Source organism: Strix uralensis, chromosome 16 (assembly GCF_047716275.1).
Source record: "Strix uralensis isolate ZFMK-TIS-50842 chromosome 16, bStrUra1, whole genome shotgun sequence".
NCBI classification, from domain to species: domain Eukaryota; kingdom Metazoa; phylum Chordata; class Aves; order Strigiformes; family Strigidae; genus Strix; species Strix uralensis.
In genome coordinates, this window is record NC_133987.1 from 8,385,711 (window position 1) to 8,404,538 (window position 18,828).

General features: G+C 38.7%; 1 protein-coding gene across 2 annotated transcripts in view; it reads left to right on the plus strand.

The window, feature by feature from the left end:
* The first annotated feature begins 13,710 nt into the window (after nt 1-13,710).
* The window catches only part of CARD11 (caspase recruitment domain family member 11), a 50,647-nt gene continuing 45,529 nt past the window's right edge, over nt 13,711-18,828 (plus strand). For both annotated transcript variants that reach the window (XM_074886108.1, XM_074886109.1), the window contains exon 1: nt 13,711-13,988. In XM_074886108.1, coding sequence (XP_074742209.1) covers nt 13,976-13,988 — 13 coding nt within the window. In that variant the 5' untranslated portion in view covers nt 13,711-13,975. The remainder of the gene's footprint in view (nt 13,989-18,828) is intronic.

The window sequence follows — 18,828 nt, forward strand, 5'->3', positions numbered from 1 at the left end:
TAAAACTTTAAAAAGAAGCAGTGTTATTTATGATGCTCACAAACAAGCACACTGGAAGTCAGGGAGCAGCCAAGATAATATCAGTCTCTCAGGGTGTAGATATTAGCCATAGCTGTATTTAAAATTATTTCTAATTGGAGTGTGATTCTGCATATTTTGTACCCCTATGCAAATGCAAAATGCAGATAAGGTTCTTAGAAAGTGACATTCAGAATACCATACACTTGGAAAACACAGAATATGAAATCCAGAAGCAGTTGGTTGTTTTCTGTATTCTGTATATTTTTTATTGACCCAAAGTGATCTGTTCCTTTATGAGCCTAAAGAGAAGAGACAACCTCACTAGCATACACTAACAATTCGAGACCCACTCTGTGTGGACTGCTGGGTTTTGTGAATTAACAAATGCTCTAAATGAATACAATAAAAATAAATCAGGGATGCTGCATTGCAAAATGGGATTTGTTCATTTATTTCTGACACGAATGGTTTAGTTTTAATTATTTATAATACTTCACAGTGCCTTGGTAAATGTGCTGCAACATATTTTGTAAAAGTAATGAAGTCTTTGAAATAGCAGACCACAGTACAGCTGTCGCACCCGTTTGGTACAGTGGGGAGTGACCACTGTTGGGGGCGTGGAGAGGGAGAGGAAGGTGGTGTTTGCTTTAATTTGCTTGTGGTATGGAAACGACTGCACTCACAGACTTTGCGATCTGGAAGTTTTGTTTCTATTCACACTGTCAGATAGAACTGGCACATGAGGCCTTGTGCTGGGGATTATGCAAGTGGTTTGCTTATGAAAGGAGAGCTGCTGCTAGCCCTCTAGCCCACGCTATGAAGCACACTCAGTGGCTGAATAAATCAGCGTCACATGTGCAGATGGTAGAAATAAGAAAGTAATACCAGGGCAGCTGAGACATTTGTATGACTGGATTTTGGGAAGACTAAACAGAGCAAATGCCACAAGTGGCTGGGCATGTATGGGAATAAGAAGTTTGAAATTGCAAAGTTTCATATTTTCAGATCATTGCCTGCTCTCTTAAATCGGCATCAGGAAACAAATAAGCACCTGATTTTAGAGGCAAAGTTACCTTAAATAATCCCAAATCTCTTTCATATGATTTTGCATGGTCACTAAGGAATTGAATTGTCTCTCTTCATGCAGGAACCAGGAAAAGAGTAGGGCAGTTGGGGAGGGGGAAAAAAAAAAATCTCAAAAGAGGCAAGCATAATAATTTAATCTACAGTAAATAGAAAAGAAATGAACAGAAGTATATTTTAATCCACCTTTCATTTTATCCAGAGCCTGCACGTTCACCTTTGATTCTGACTCTGCTAGCTCCTGTGAGTTTGTAAACTCTAAAACCATTCCATTTACATTTTCTAGGTTTTATTTTTAGTACTTTTTGTATGTTTGAAGTCATTAGCTACCTGAATAAAAAGCTGATGTATGAGATGACCTGCTCTGCATCCATGTGGAGGTAATGGAAGATATCTGGGAGGGGGGTTGATACAACTTGCTTGAGCCAGTGGAAACAGTCATACAAGCACACCACAGAAGGAGCCTTATTTTTACCTTTTGTGGAAAAAAAAAAAACCACTCACCCTCTCATTTTCTCTGCTTCTGTTGTTGCATTGATAATGAAGTGGCTAATGTCTTACCCTGCATTGGATTAAATGCTGGATTTGCACAGCTATTTATGATACATGTTCTTTCTCCTTTTTGTCCTGCTTTTACCTTGCTGCTTCACACTACTGATATATTCAACACTGGAAATAATCCAGAGACGTTAGTGTCTTCTTTTTACCACTTTATGATATCAGATGTATCAATATAAATATAGAGATGCTATACAAAGGTAATCAACTTTAGTCTGGATTTATGCGTATGTAAATGTTTTACTTCTCAGTAGTACTTGCAGCTCTTCACTGGAGCAATCATGTTAATCTCTGATGACTTTGGGAAAGACCAGAAATGTTAATGAATAGTCCATCTTGTGTAGATTCTAGGATCTTGGAATTCATGGAATATGCTTTGCAGGCTACTTTATTCTAATGTCTTTCTCATGAAGCCACCTTCTTGGATTAACATGGGATTTAAGATACAAACCTTGACCCTGATCCTGCAGAGACTTATTAATGGCTGTAATTTTATGCACTGATACTTCAGTAGGACTGTTCACAGTATGGAAGGGTAAGAACCTACATGAGACTTTGCAGAATTGAAATCTAGAATGGTAACTTTATCTCAGTCTTCTTCCTTAGTTATAGTAGTGCACTATTCTCAGGGACAATTGCCAGTTACCTCACTTACAGACAGCTGCAGGTTGTGTTTGTGCATTGATCTTACAGTCTCTGACTATATAACCCAGGAATCATCCAGTCACTGAACCTAGACAATGCTTATTCTTATTTTCTCTTACTCTCTTTTGCACCATGACAGAATTAATTACCCATTGCTTCTGACCATTCCAGCAGCATGGCTGGGTGCTGCCTCCTCTTCCTCCTTTTCCCTTCCACAGGAGTGCTGAGTATTCATTAGAAAAAAAGAGAGGTGAATCATACCCAAAGGTGTCTCCTCTATTGAAAGTCTCACAGTGGGTTAATCTAAATTCTGTAATCAAAAAGAAGGGGCCTTATAGTGCCCCTTTCTCTGCTCTCAGGATCATGCCGGGAAGCATCCTTCCTTACTGCATTACCTTCACCCCCTCACAGCCTGTGGAGACATTCTGAATTCAGCTAAAAAGAACGTCTATGTTTCATTCCAGAAATAAGATTTGACCAGTGTCTATACCATCTACACATTCCACTACATATCCTGATACTATTTCTCCCTATCACCCCTCCTCTCTTCAAGGACAGCAAGTTCCTACAAGGTCTCCTGTGATGATCATGCTTTCCTCTAGGCTTGTCATAGCAGACATTGTGTTCTGCTTCCCTACTGTAAAATTGTTGAGATTTATATAAACAAAAGTATCTGTCCCTGATACACTGATTCATCCAAGGGATGTAAAGCTAAAATGTTACAGATAAGCCTGCAGTAGTTTTGTAGGGGTACCATGTAATGGGCCGATAAACCACACAGTTACTGCATTCTGAGATGTCATTTACTTTCTCCAGGGCAGGGAAAGCCAATATGGGGTGAGCAGTAATGGTCTCCAGCAACTATAAAAGCAAAATGAAAAGTGACACTTTCCAACTCAGCAAAAAATAAAAGTGAACTTTCCTTCTCCACTTCTCTGAACACTTGAGTTTTAGCTTCCAGCTAGGGCTGTCAGTTTAGACTAGACTCAGCAAAGTGAAAGCCTCTGCTGAAAGCAGTATATCATCATCTTAATCTTTCTTCTCACTTTTTCTTTGTTGTTAATTCATCTTCACTAGTCCTTTATTTACTTACTATCATAATTGTTTTGTTTCTTATACCTAAGTCATGCATAATGGCTTCCCATATGGAAAAGAGGTTGGACCTAGATTTTAATGTAGTAAGGATAAAGTTGTAAGGGCCCTTCTTGTTTGTTGTAAGGGCCCTTCTTGTTTGCCTGTAGTGAGAATGGCTGTGTCTGTCTGTAAAATTTCAAGTCCTCTGTTTTTCTGGTTGTGTAGGTCAGTATTACTGAGCTTCTTTCTTTGGGAAAAATAGTAACTGTTGAGAACCTCAGATGCAGGGCTTAGAGAAGTGTACAGCACTATTTATAGCAAATACCTATTTCTTAGTTTTTGCTGAAAGCAGAACACTATCACTATCTTTAGAAATGTAAACTAATTTCTGGTCTGTTTCAAGAAATCAGTACGAAATCTCCCCCATTGACTGTGTGTTTGTACTTTTGTCATTACTGATTCTTCTACACCTGCTCAGCAGCCTGTTCCACCAACACTCTGTGTCCAAGGTTTGGTTTTCTGTTCTGGCCTTTCACTTTCATCTCAAGGGCAATATTCACGTATGATTTTTTGACTTCCTGCAGATCCCGTATTTAGAGCTTTCTCTTCTTTCTTGCTGTCATCTCTATTCTCTATGAAGCCATCAAGTACTAGCGTATTTCTCATGCAGGTTTTAGGCCAGTGACTGCTGTATAGTTTTTGGACCAGAACAGTGTTCAGTACATATGAAATAGTTATAAGACAATTTCACTACCCTTCCTTTTGCGTTAGTTTTTTTGTTTCCTTGTCTATACAGAACTTTGGAGAGCGATAGCTTTTGGCCAGCAGATCTTCATTTGCTGGCTACTAATGGCTTGTACATTTGTCTTTGCAAAGAGTTAAATTTTCTGAAATTTATGTACCCACCTTCACTACTCCTCTTTTGTCTCCATATCCTGCCTGTTTACTGCATTATTACCTAGTTGCTTTGCTTGTATTTCCATACACAGGTTGTGTCTAAATGTGAAACATTTTCCAGACCTTCTGTAATAAAAAAAAACATTAAATGGGATTATACCTCTATATGAAGGATTATCCACCCTCTTTCTCGTTCTCCATTAGATTCCAGAAAATTGCAGTCTGACTCTTTGTTAGTCATGTGTTGGGTTAACTCTCTGTGCAGAAAATGTTTTATGTATGCTCACTATTACAGTAGGATATTATTTACCAAAGTTAATTTTGCTTCTACTAAAGCACACTTGAAAGTAAGTAGGCAACTTTTATAAGTGTATAGGGATCCTCCAGTGAGTAGTAATTTTAACTAAATTACGAATGTTCAAGAAGTCCAGTCACACATTAAAGAGATGATCAGAAATATCTTGCTGGACAAAGCTGGTCTCAGATACAGCTATATACTAAACCACCACTAGTTTCTGGGGTCTCATGAAAGGGCATCTGCTGATGTCTCTACAGGGTTTGTGTAGTAGTTTGTTTCAGTTTCAAAAGCTGGTCAGAGTTCTACCATCTGTCTTATTCACAGCTCTGGCAGGCAGAACTAAAGATAGCATTAGTGTAAAGGTTTCCAGCCTGTTAGAAATGCAAGCCTTTTTGTTTCCTTCTTGTTTTACCCTTCCCACTCTTCTTACCTGCACATGGTCAAAGAGCCAAGCAAGGACTTTGTGTTTTTCTGTAGCATTGTGCTTCCTGAAAGTGGACCCTGAGGTGCTTAAGCTCTGCTGGACTTTAACCCCCAATCACATGCATGAAAACAGTTCAGTTTAATTGCCTCAGGCACCCATCAATTTTCCTTTTTATTTACTTACTTTTGAATTCATTCCCATACTGGAAATAATATGTACTTAATTTAAGAATGTATTGTTACAGAAATCAATTTTTATATAAAAAGACAATTTCTCAAGCTGAAAGCCAGAGAAAAATCAGATTCTCTGTTTCAACTCCTCCTTCTGACATTTTATGAGCATCTTGCATCTAGCAGTCACCAGAATCAGGCTCTGTAAGAACAGAATGGGACAAAGACTTCAGAGAACGCTTACTAGGAAACCAATTCCCTAACGTGTCAGTAGAAGACTGATAGTTTTCCGAGTACCTTAGCTCTCAGCCTTCATCACAACCTATTGTCAATTTGTTAGTCTCTCAAGACCCAAACCATATTATTGTTCAAACACTTGACTTTTTCCCTGGGAAGCTAGCACAGCTAGAAATGGATTACTGACTATTCTTGGAGGAAGTTTTCCATCTTGTTTGTTAAGTGGATGATGCTAAAAAACCCCTGAATCACCTATTAGCGAGCTGTTAAATACAGTAAAAGCAAATATACTCCCACACACACATTCGTTTTTCATGATCAGAGAAATACAACAACCCACGGTATAAGACATGCGTGACTTCTGTTCAAAAGAAAGGAGGGCAAATCTCTAACAACAGGTATATAATTAGTAAAAGACTGTATGGTGGCATATTCTGAGAAAGAACAATTTCATTATAGATAAATCTTAACGATTAGTGTAACAGTTAAATTCCTCAATTATATTGGAGTAGAGAAAGAGCTCAACAGATCCATGATAGAATATAGAATATAGTTTGTTTCATCATGTAAGGATAAGAATTTGATGCAGTAGTTGCAGGGGGAATATATAATTCCCTATGTCCTAATATTAAATGGTAGTTCCCTCTTTCTGTCAATACTATTAAGATTATTGCTTCATTGTCTCACCAAAAGTCCAGTTTAGGAGTCACTGGGTTTTCTTAAAATTTACATCTTTTACTCACTGGAAGTTTAAGCCTAAAAGTTTCTAAGTAGTTCTTCATATTTTGGTGAGCTAAAACAGAATAAATGCATAATTTGATGTCCTTTCAGAAACAGACAAAATTGTTTCTTTGCTTTATCCAAAACTTTCTAGACGTTCAAAGGACACTGTGCAGTGCTGTAAATTTTAGACAAATAGATTTTTTTTCAGATTAAACTCATATATGAAGGGACTGTGTCCACCTCTATGTTCTTTCCCTCCTGCATACAAAATATAACATAGGCATACTTCTGTGAATGAATGGGGGTCAGTACGCTCAACACTTGTCTTGTGTGTTTTACACAAGACTCAGGTAATTTATACATTAAACCAGGTAATTAGTGCAGTGTCTTGTAAAATCAGAATTCAGTTTTATTAGAGATTATTAGCCACTAATGTAATAAATTTAAGAAATTATTACAATTGTGGCAATTTGGCTCTGCAGACAAAAACCTAGTCTCAGTCTATGTATGCTTAAATTTATTTCATTTCCATTAGTTATTTTGATATGTGGTATCTGCATTCTATTACATCAGGTGAATCAGAAGTAACTCCATCAATGACAAGTGAATTACTGTTTATTACAAAGTTTATGGCCTGTAATGTGTGTGGCTATATGAGTATTGGAATGAAGTGAAATGAAAGTACTATAAATAGATGTAAAAGTATTTAATATTCTAACACAGAATTGTCATGCAGTGAGAAAGCGTAGCTTTCAGAAATCTATACCATTGTTTCAAAGAGAAATATTAAAAATTCAAAACCAGGTATTCATTTATGGATCAATAAATAGCAGTCATATAGTTTTATGGCTATGTTTAATCTCACATATGTAAAATCTTCAGTGATATATGACCACTATTTATATGCATTTTAAGAGCCCTTCTACAAGAATGCTTAGTGTCTTTCCCTTGGGAGCTACACAGTTAAAAGGAAAATGAACATGAGAGCTTGGAAGAACAAATACATCCAAAGATGAAAAAATAATTTATAAGTAATAAGTCATAAAGAAATCACACATACTGATCAAGTATATCATCAAGATTTTTATAAGCTCAAGGCTGTGCAGGCCAGTTCAGTCTTACAGGCTGTGAAAAAACACTCAAGAATTATCCACTACCAGCTGCTTCTGCACTTTTCCAGTGCTACACTGCTCCTGCTTCAGTAGGCATTCCTTGGAACACATCGTTTGTGCATAACCTGCCGCTGAAACCTCTGCTTTCAAAAATGATCACTGCTGTTTTGGCAGAATACCCATGCATATGATGTTGGCTAAATCTTGTTCTATTTTGAAGAAACAATAAGGAGAAATCAGGCATAACCACGTGGTAATATCTCAGTCTGACCTCTGGTCTCTGATAACTTTTCCTTTAAACTACTGACTTAGCCCAAGTTCGTTTGGGCAAATTCCTGTTTTATAACCTTATCCATGTCTGCTCTGTAATGAACCAACTCATCTTCCTGCAGTGGTTTCTTTACGAGAGAGGAGGTATGTTTCCTGAAGGATGGGTTCTGCTTCCAGCTGGTTTGACTCAGTGTAGTAATTCTTGGTTTTATAACATTTACTTATGATATGCTCATGTTGGGTTTCATGTTCTGGTTTTGACACATCTCATTTATATAACAGTTTCAAGTTCAAAGATGTCATGGTTCTCTTTCCAGATGAGGAAAGTGAAGCACTCTTGTTAATGTGAATCACAGAGGATTTCTGTATAAAATCTGTAATGAAAGTTTAAAAGTCCTTAACTTCCAGGTCTGTGCTGCGTTCACTGGATATTTAAACTATGGAAAATGTCCCCTTACCATTCAAACTATGTGGATTAATATATAACTCTTGTTTTAGATATTGCATCATTTATATTAATAATTAACCCTAATATTATTTTTTCTGTGAGGTATATTGTCTCTCTGACCATAGCACTTAGCATAAGTTTTCTTCCTTCTGACCTTTTAAAGAAGCTGTACTGAATAAAAAGGGAGAAAATGTTGAAGAATGCAAGCCATTAAACCTCTCCAGTTGTTTTCAATTTGTCTCTGTTAAAAATATGCATACATTTTTAATTGGAATAAATGTTGACCTATAAAGGAGACAAGAAACCTTCCAATTTAAAACAAACAAGCAAGAATAAGTAGCTTGACTCCCCCCGCATCTACTAAATTTCAGGTTTGATAGATTATCCTTCAGATTACAGATATGTTAAATCCTTCACAGTCTAATAATCAAAATACATATTGATAATGCTACTATTGCATAAGTGGGGAAAGATGACCTTCTGTTTTAAGCAATGGGACTGATTAATTTATTTAGAAATTATTTTTAAAAGTTGTTGAACTAAAATTATTTTTTTCAGTGTATTTTCTAGTGACAATGATCTGAACTCTGTTGAAGTTTTTTGCAATAATAGTGATTAGATTTCCTCCTGCCCCCTTTATTTTAACAAAAAATGTTATAAGATTTTTGCCTTGATTTTTTTAACCTTTGCCAGGTTAATTTTTTAAATAATTAATAAGAATTTTTAAAAAATTAAACTACGTGAAAAAAAGTATTTTTATCACTTTTAAGGGGGAATAATTTCTTGTCTCCCCAATACTTTGTCTCATCATCTGTTGAGTATGGATATGAATCCCTAACTCAATGGTTGCTGTGAAACTAAATTATTTGTCTGGGAAGTTTGAAGATCCTTGGATTTTACGCCCTATGGACATGTAATTAAGAGCATAAGGAAAAGTATAAGGACATGAGCTATGGCTCATACCCATTTTTGATGAATAATATATGTGTACTGAAAAGGGAATGGCTGGAGTAATCATTAAATTATCTGACTTTTCTCAAAAGAGTATCGCAGAGTCTGGAGCTTCCTTCCCTTTGGCCCCAGGAAGAGGAAGAATAGATCCAGGTTCTTTGCTTCAGTGGAGGGCAGATCTTTTGGCAAGGCACTATCCACTGTGCGGTGGGTTGTGAACCCAGTTGCTGGGATGGATTTGAACCTAACTTCTCCATAAAAAGGAGGGTGAATATGCCAACGGCTGACGCAGACAGATAAATCCCATAATACTGTTGAACTCAACAGAGACGGTACATTTTGTGCAAAAATACGTAAGTCCCACCACTGTCAAATGAAAGAGAGAATTTTATACTATCTGTTCTCCACTGATATATGTTTGGCTGTCGTCTTATTTCATAGTTCAGGCAATTGAAACACTGTTTAAATGTGTATCATAAACCTATAGATGAGAACATTTCCCTACTGGATTTAAACCATTACCCCCAAAGGTGTTAAAGAAACCCTGCTGTGTGTCACTTTTTAAGATCAAGGGGCATTTTTGACGTTAATGCCTAGAAAAGGCAGATGAACACTAACAGCTGCTTATCCACAGGCTGGTGAATTGAATAGGGAAATACTTCTGTTCTGGAAGTCAGATCTCCAGAGAAAAATGATAAATTGTGAGCATCTATAAGTAAGAGTGATAGTCTCTAAGGATAGTTGAGCAAGGCTGATAATATAAAATATGTAAAACGCGGAAAATATTTAATACTTCTGTTTTTTTGCTCTAAATAGTTGGAGGGGTTGTGTTAACAATATATACGGTGCTACTGTGCTCAGGCACGCAGGAGAAATGCAATATATTAATTCTCAAATCACTAGTTTGTGAAATGCGCTTCCGGTATCCAGGGATTTTCAGGACTGTTACATTGATAAGGAGTCAAGGGCAGTCTCCTCATGGGCTGGGATGGCTCTCTTGGGAGAAGAAGGGAATAGAAGAAAAGGAACAGCAGATTAAGAGCTGGACTGTTTAGTGTTTCTTTGCTTCCAAATGCTGATTTTTTTTTTTCAGCTCTTCAGTGTGCAACTATTTAAAGCTACCTAGCAGCTTCAGTTCTGAGTTATGGCCTGCCCTCCTGAGTGCTGATGAATCAACTCTGTAAAAAGGCATTCTATAGGAAGTCATCATGTACAAGGGGAACCTTCCATGGGATAAACAAATTTTACATCATTCCTGTGGGACAGACAGAAAGAGAAGCTTTCCCTATCGACTCCAATAACAATGTTATGGTATGAAAGTCACTATGAGCAAAATACTTAGGAGTAGCAACAATGTGGAGGAATATCTAAGACGCCAAGTCTTCTGCACTGTTTGATCACCCTAATAGAATAACCTTGAAATTTGGCTGGCTTTTTTATGCAGGGATCCCAAAATAAAAGCCTGGAGGAAGGGAAGGTACAGCACCATCAAAGGGCTTAAGATGCTCTCGTTATTCAGGTTTTACCATCAGGGCTCAGACCATGCAGAATTAGAGCAATTGGAAGGAACTAAATATACTCTCCTTTTCTAAAGTCTCTTTGAAAGAGGGAGACAGCAAACATACCAGGTGTGTCCTGCCAGGTGACTTTCATGTGAGGGGTGTTCTTCTGCAGGCAGAGATGCAATTTATTGTTTCCTGTACCAGGTTTAATGAAAGAAGACTGAGAAGCCATAACCAAAAAAGAAGTATGGTTACCCCTTAACTAGGCAGCTAGCTAAACTGAAAGTTCCAGTGGATTTTTTTGGTTATAAAAAAGGAAATAGGTGACATAGACAGGTATTACTTTGAGGCAATTAAGTTTGCTTACCAGGAAAAAAAAAGAAAAAAGAAAAAAAAAAAAGGAACATTTCCTGCTTCCCTGAGTAGATTTTCCTGAATTTTCTGGTTGCCTAACAGAACATAATTATTTTCTACGCTTACGTTGTGTGAAACACATCACTTTAGTCTACCAGCCTCAAGGAACTGTAACCTCAACCATAACATTTTTATAACTTGAGACATTTATAGCTTGAGAGAATTTTTTAAAACTGAAAACTGGGATTAAGATTGTAAATTCTTATAAAAGAAAGTTGATACTCAGTTACATGTGGCTTTGTGATTGATGACTGGATCCTGCTCAGCTAATCTCAGTTTGCCAGTAAAGTCTTTATGACTAGGAGAATTTTAGGTCCTCTGAGTTTCAGTGATAGATTCCTTAAAGCTGCTCAGGCTTCACTGGATAATTGCTTCATCTCTAGGGTGTCACTTTAGGCCCAGGGAAATGTGGGATCTTCTTTAAAACAGTTATTGTACTTTTTGGAAGCTGTTTGTAATCTACAACATTAAGCGAAACAAAAGCAGAAATAGGAACAAATGACATCTAACACCTTGCTTGGAGGGCAGTTTTATAGCCTACTATCTGATACCCTATTTGCTGAAGAAATCGAGCGAGGACAGGAGAAAACTATAATGAGACTTGGTGAGTTTTGACTTGAATTTCTAGCATGTTTTTCCTTTAAGGTTAGCAACTGTGTGTGGAAGATATGTGTTTTTTAAATCGAAGTGAGGCCACAAAGCCTCCTGCCAGCAGAGTTAATTTCTCAGGTTGTGCTTAAAACGGTTCCTCTGTTGCATGCACAAAGCAGCTTCCTCTGTGAAAGCAGTAGAAGGTTTGGCTCAGAAATAACTTATATTGGTTTTGATGGAATAATTGTAGGCCCTAATTCTTATAGCTATATTTCAGTTTTTCTCCAAAGTATTGCTGGCTTTCCCCCAGTCAGAAACTGCAGAACCTCACCCGTGCAGTTGTCACACAGATAGATTTTTGGCTGCTCAAAGCAGGAAGCTTTCCTGCACCTTGTCACATGTAGATCACGTGGTGGTTCAACAGTGAATTTTGGTAACAAGCTGCACAAGAATATATGTAGCACATAACAGTATAATCCTCGCTGGAAAAAGATTGGTAGAGGTGTAGCATGTTCTGCTGCTGCTCAGTGGGAGACAGAAATCCCTGCCTTCCTTTGTCTTTGAGATTTTGATTTAGGGAACTAGTCTCCTGTCCAGAATCCCTTTCAATATCATCCTTATGGCTAAACTTAGGCCCTCACCAGTCCAGGTACAGGTGCAAACACGTGAAATTAGAGGAACAATAAGGGAGAGTTAGAGCAGAGATGCCCCACACATTCATTGCCTGGAATATATTCTGCTCCCTCGTTATTTTCACGGGGTACAGGTTTTCGGTTTGGTAAGAACACTTTTGAGTGTTATTGTAATGACACTTTGAGCCATATATTTTCTCCCTTACATTTCTTCTTTTCACTTTATCATCTCACTTCCTCCATTCTGTTGTCTTTGACACTGCTGTATCCTTTGATAGTTTTTCCACTGTACTTTTATACTTACTTTCCATTCGTTGCATTTTCCTTTATTCTCTAACAACTGTTTTTAGCTTTCTCATTCTTTCTCTCCACTACTATCATCATGCTTTTTCCCTTCCCACATTCCTAAATTATCTATCATATGTCACTTATTATTCCTAGTGTTTCTGCTTTTATTTCTGTTAGTTTCTCTCATGAGATAAAAACATACTCGTGCACACATATACATAGTTGCTTTCTTCTAGCCACAGTCACCCTCGCAAACATGCATCCCTATTACACACATGTAAATCTTTCTTCAAGGGGTCTTTCCTCTGATTCTCACATATTCAGGACCTATTGCTGGCTCTGGTGAGGCTTCACTTGTGGGGAGTGACAGGGAGCAGAGCAGTACCTGTGCCTTGTTTCCCCTCTGGAAGTCGAACAGGCGATAGCAGAACAAGAACCAGCACATCATGCAAGCGACTGGGACTAAGGATCCCCGAGCGAGATGGCAGCAGCACTGCAGGACGTTTCTAGCAGTGGTGCTGACTCCTGGGCCTGCAGGCCTGGGAGAACAGTGAGGGAGAGGACTGGCAGACTTTGCTCTCGTTGGTTGGCCTGTGGAGGGAGGCTCTTAGTTGCAGCTGAGCAAGTAAATGTCCTCTGAGACCCACCAAGGGTTGGATTTGCATGTGTGGCCTTAAACCTGGAGTCTAGCATTAAAGAATACAAGACACTGCATCTTCTCTGTGTCAGCAGAGACTCCCTTTGGAAAATATATTCTTTAAAGTATTGTTCCACTGTAAAATAATCTAATGCTTACATAAAGTAAACCTTGTTGACTATCTTTTTAGGAAAAGCAGCTATTCATAAAATAGATGCTTTCTTGAAAAGCCTTTGAAACCTTGGGAAAACCCAGAACTCCTTCTGCCTGGAACGGTTGTTTTTGAAACTCTGTTTTGTTCAGCCCTTTCTTTCTTTTTTCTTTCCTGTCTGCTTTCTAGCCAGCATGTGCACTGAGGAGCGAGGGCTGCTGCTTTGTGGTCAGCAAGGCACAGCATCAGTAAGGCTGGTATTCAGCATGTCCCCCCTTGCCTGAGGGAAACATGAACTAAAAGTCTGGAGAACTAGACAGTGAAGACAGCCTACTTCTTCTGTCAGAGCCAGTCATTTGGGCTGCTGCCGACTCTGCCCACTGTTCTTCCTGGGGAAGGGGCAAAAGTGCCTCTTTATTTGCTTACAGTGGTACTTCAGGGCTCTGCTGTCACCTGCGTGCAGAGTCATTTGCAAACAGGCTGTATCGCTGGGGAGCAGAAATATGTTTTTTTAAACTCCCAAGCAGATTTATAGTCTGGTTTCCTGTCAGATCTTTGCATTTTCCTTCTCCGCCCCTCCCAGCCTCTGACACACTTTTTCTTACTTTCTGTGTCGCTCTTTGCTCACTCTGACACCAGTGCACTTGCTTCCTTCATTCCTGATTTTCCCTAAACTTTTGGCACTTCAGGGGCCACGGGGTGTTTTGCTCCTTGTGTTTCCTTTACTTTTCAACAGCTGCAGAGCACAAATAACCTCTCCAAGACTCCTGGAGAGACACAGACAATTGCATGGAGGCGACATAGGGAGTTTCAGCCTGCAGCAGCTGCAGCAAGACAGCCCGGTCACTCATGAGCACCCAAGGTAAGGAAAGCAGCTGTCAGATCAGCTCCACCTCACTGCTGGCTGGGACAGCACTTGACTCTAATCACTACAAGTTCCACTTTCACCTTTCACCTTTTTTGTGTTCATTTTCAAGAGTGTGTTTCTTTGAAAATGATAGCGTTTGTGCCTTCCTTGCCCTCAACAGATCTCCTGGTACTTTGCATGCACGGATACTCGGAGCTCAGGGTTCAGCGAGGTAAACAGGCTGTGGCTGGAGGTGCAAACATGTTCTTACAGAAAGTGTGCGCTGAGAAGGAAAGTTGAAATGGAGGTCTAGAGAGGGGAGATGAAAGGAGTGATCAGCAGCACTGGTCTCCAAGGAATTTCTCGTTCTACCCATCATGTGTTGTGCCCTAGCCTTTTCTTTAAATCTCTTCTCTGGGGATTTATGCTTTCTGTTAACTAATAAAATATTTCTTCTTTGTTTTTTTTCTCTTTTAATTTGTTCTTCTCACTTCCTTTATTATTTTCTCAACCCTAATGTATCTCTTACTGTCTTTTTCACCATCTTTTTATGCCTATTTTTCATCAAGCATATTTTCTGTGTGACAAATGTTCCCCTTGTTCGTTCCTTTCCTTTCCCTCCGCCTTCTCTTTCTTGCCTGTGCAATAGACTGTACATCCTCCCCCATGTTCTTAATCTTTCTCTCCTTCCCCTCTGTCAGTTCCTTCTCTGTCTTGTGTTCCCCTTTCCCATTGCTCTTCTGGCTTCTCAGACACACTTCCACTTCCCGCTCCATCCACTTTCTCATGCACACAGCACACTCGCTGCCCTGCAAAGTTAATTTTGCACACAAGTGGTGTTGCCTCTCCACTGGATTGTCCTTGCACACACAGGCTGCTTTCCTGTCTGTGCCTTTCATGTACATGTGCAGGTTTTGCATATTTACAGGTTTGGGTATGCATCCCAAGGTACAAGACTCTTGCACAGTTTCCTTCCAATTCTCAGACTCATATTTAGACATTCACAACAAATAACCGCTGTCATCCTGTCTCTCTGTTTCTTTCTGTCTCAAACAGAATTTTCTAACACCTATAACACACCGTAGCTTCCTCTCCACTCACAAATACAGCCTGCCCTGGCTTTGTATATTCAATCCCTTCTCTTTCTATCATCCCACTCCTTCCTAAGTCCTTACCACAACCCTCCACCAGGTTTCTCTATCTGTTTTTATCTTGATGGTGCATTCATACTGGGAGGAACTACTGATGCAGATGGTCTTACTCTCTGCTGTCTTAGCATCCCCACTGAGTACCTACAGGGGAACTGGAGGAAGTATTGCAGTCTCTCAGCTCCTCTTTCCTTTGCAGAATCTACAGGCTGCAACAGAATAAGAGCTTAGTGATGGGACTGAAGGTAGATGAAAAAATGGGAGAGCAGGATCCAAAATGTCTTTGGAAAGCTGTAAAAATAGTTCCAGTTGATCATAAGCCTTTTTACTAAACTTAATATTAAGTTTTAAATTTCCTGACCCACACCACAACTTCTGGTCTGATGCTGGAATAGTTTTTGTCCTCTTGATTCCTATGGGATTCCAAATCTCAGAGGTAGAGGTTCTCAACTCTAATGCTGTAGTGGGAGTAACTTTGCTCCTAGGATCTGGAAACAGCTCATATATTGGTGAGTCACCAAGATCAGGCATAGCTAAAAACTGCATCCAAGGACAATATCTGGTATTATTCCTTGCTTAAGTTTGTAAGGTTTGAACCAGATATGACAAATAAGTACTTTTCTTTGATGAAGACTTTTAGCCTCACCTTCCTAAGCAGGACTATTGAGACTGAAGATTTATTTCTAGGGATGTTCTGATGTGGGCTTTTGGGGACTGAATAAGGATCACTTATTAAACTCAGCTGAATTAATAAGAGAATTATTATGTGGGAGAATTCTCTTAGCAATCTGTCCTGCTCTCTCAAATTGTCCATCTCCTTATGAGTGAAAGGAGTTTAAATTTTATGTTTGCAATTATAATATATCCTTTCTGATTCAGAGCTAGCAAACTGTGGCCTTTGAGCTGTGAGCATTCTCTTCTGAATACAGAAGCAGGTACATTAAAATATCTTTGTCTTGTGGATCTTACAAAAGTCTACAAGCCTAGAACAATAAAATAAGAGATGCTCATTTTATACATATGGGTCTAATATGACTCTTTCTTACCTTGTTACAACTCATCTTGTGATGTGAAAAGGAACTTTTAGTCATTATAACTCGAGTGATGATTTTGTGCTTTGTTTTTTCAGTATTCTGTGCCCCCATTGCTGGTTCTTTCTGTAAGGCCTTGATGTCCCCCAGAAATAAATTGGCTGAGACAACATCTCTTTTCTCTCTCTCCCACCCTCCTTTTTCATCATGATAGTTTGCTGTACGTTGAATTAAAAATGGGCATTGTCAAAGTTGGGTTGTGACAGTTGCAAGGGGACCTGGAGCCAGGAATTCTTGTGTGTGTCTAGTTTCTTGAGTCATGTGTCTGGCAGAGGAAAAATTTCAGCTGGAAAGAGCCTGGAAACTTTCCATTCTACCCAGCAAACTTCTATATTGAGAAGGCCAGCCCCAGAATGGAAATTCAGAACCACATGTTTGACTCCCTGTTCTTATGTAAATAGTTACTTCCAATTAGATTTAACTCTGAATGAAGAGAAAAATAAACTTTCAACATGGGTGAAAAGAGAACCATTGGACTGCATGTATCTGTTAAAATTAAAGGCAATTTGAACCTTCTCTAGAAGAATGCATCCCAGATAACTGGGATATGCTGAAGAAATGTGAATGCGATATCAAATGACCTTGGTTTATATACTGTTGCTTGGTGAAATTTTTAATCGGATATTTGGAATGATTGCTCACAGAGGATGAAATTTATAGAGATTCTTATTTCTCCCAATATTATGCTTGCATTATTGAGAGAGAACAAACTACCGCTTTTTAGCAGATGTCTCAACTCTCTCTTTGATATTGAAATGCATGTTTCATGAAATACGAATGTTGCTTAAATGTGGTCATTAAGGTTGTGTAACTGATGGTGGAATTTGACCTATGGCAGCTTTCTTTGTAAGTAGCCTCCATAGCGATCTAAATTTAAAAGAACAAGGAATAAGGGACCAGGACTTGTGATTTTGAAACTGGAGGGTAAAACCATAAACCTCATCACATTTAGTCAAGTTTTGCCACTGATATCAGCGAGAAATTATTTTTGTCTTGGCTGTTTTGTCACTGCTGTCTGTAGGATTTGCATTCTCAGAACACCGTCCGCTTTGCTGAGAATACAGTATCTGCAGTGAATCTGCAATTCCTTTTTCAGAACAAATGATGGGTTTTTTGCAGGTGTACATGTAATAAGATTCTCCATCTCCTCCCTTCCCCCAAACTCTCTCTTAAGTGCTGCCTTCACCCTCTAGTCTGGGTCAGTTATTTAATGGCAATGAACATTTTCAGGAAGGTAACCTTTCTGCTTGTGATTTGTTCAAGGACTCTGGAATTATAATGGTTGCTGTCAAATGTATATAATTGGTCTCTGTGGCACACATCCAACGAGTGATAAAAGCTTCTTTCTCTCTACTTCTTTAGTCAGTATTCTCTCCCTATATTACCCTCTCACTTTTGCTCCTCTCAGGCAAAAGAAGAATACAGTGCCAGTCTGTTTAAAGTGCAATTTGACAAAACAGCAGATCTGCCATATACCCTGTCATGGTGTGTCCTAGCTGTGGGCAGTGGATTACTCTTTGGCTGGAGGTTTTCACACTGACTTTAGTAAAAGGTCATTTCTGAACTTTGATTTTGAACACTTCTCTTCCTTCATAATCTTCTGCCAAATATTTGGGCTCTAGGAGTGGTGATAGTTTGTGAGTACCATGAATTTGCATGCTTAATGATCTACAGGGGGTGCATTTAACATTTTACCAGCAGCTTTTGTACTTTTTTATACAAAAGGCAAACACACGGGGTTCTTTTTCACAGCTCATAAAAGTACATTACTAATAGCACCAAAAGTTGGCAACGTGTTGTGCATTGTCTGCTATCGCTGCTGAGTGTGTAGTGAAGAGAATATTCTTGTTACGTTAGTCCTGCAAAACCTATTTTATCTTCAGTGCTGGATGGGGCATTACTTTCTAATGCTGTCTACTTCAGTGAATCTGTTTAGCAGCTCAAGAGGAAAGAGAAATTTGTCAAATCTCACTGGAAATCTACCACAAATGTCAAATGAAATGCTATAACATCCTGGTTTTGTCAAAAGGATAAAAGTATATACAGCTGTGTATGTGATATTATTTGTAGTAATTGTTGTCTCAGTGAATTTGTCTGTGTAAGGTAACGTTGTGTAGTATTAACAGAGATGTTTGTTCTGGTCCCTGAGGCCAGTTCGACCTTACACAGATATACCTGTTTTTTGCCTAAGTCTAATAGTCAGCCCTGGTTTTTGTAGTTCAGGGGAGGAATACAGCTTCAGTGTAACCAATGAAAGGATTCCCACTGGCCTCCTGAGCTCTGGTTGTTTGCTGCCAAATTTTCCTCAGGTTGTAATTGAGGCTCTGAAGAGTAAATTTAACATAGGGTTTCGGTTTAAAATGGGATAAGGATTTTCTTCCATTTGAATGCAGAAGAAGCTGTATGCTAGCAGTACATATATGGTTATCATTAGCAGTTAATGGATTGTTTCCACTTCATTTTTTACAGCTCTATATGTGTATAAACATTTCTAATCTATCTGTACCCATTCTTAAAATCAGTATGAGTATGCTTAATAGGTTATTACACACGTTTAATATATTTGAGCACAAAAGTAAGTTCCTCCAGGGTTTGAAACACCAATAAAGAAACTTT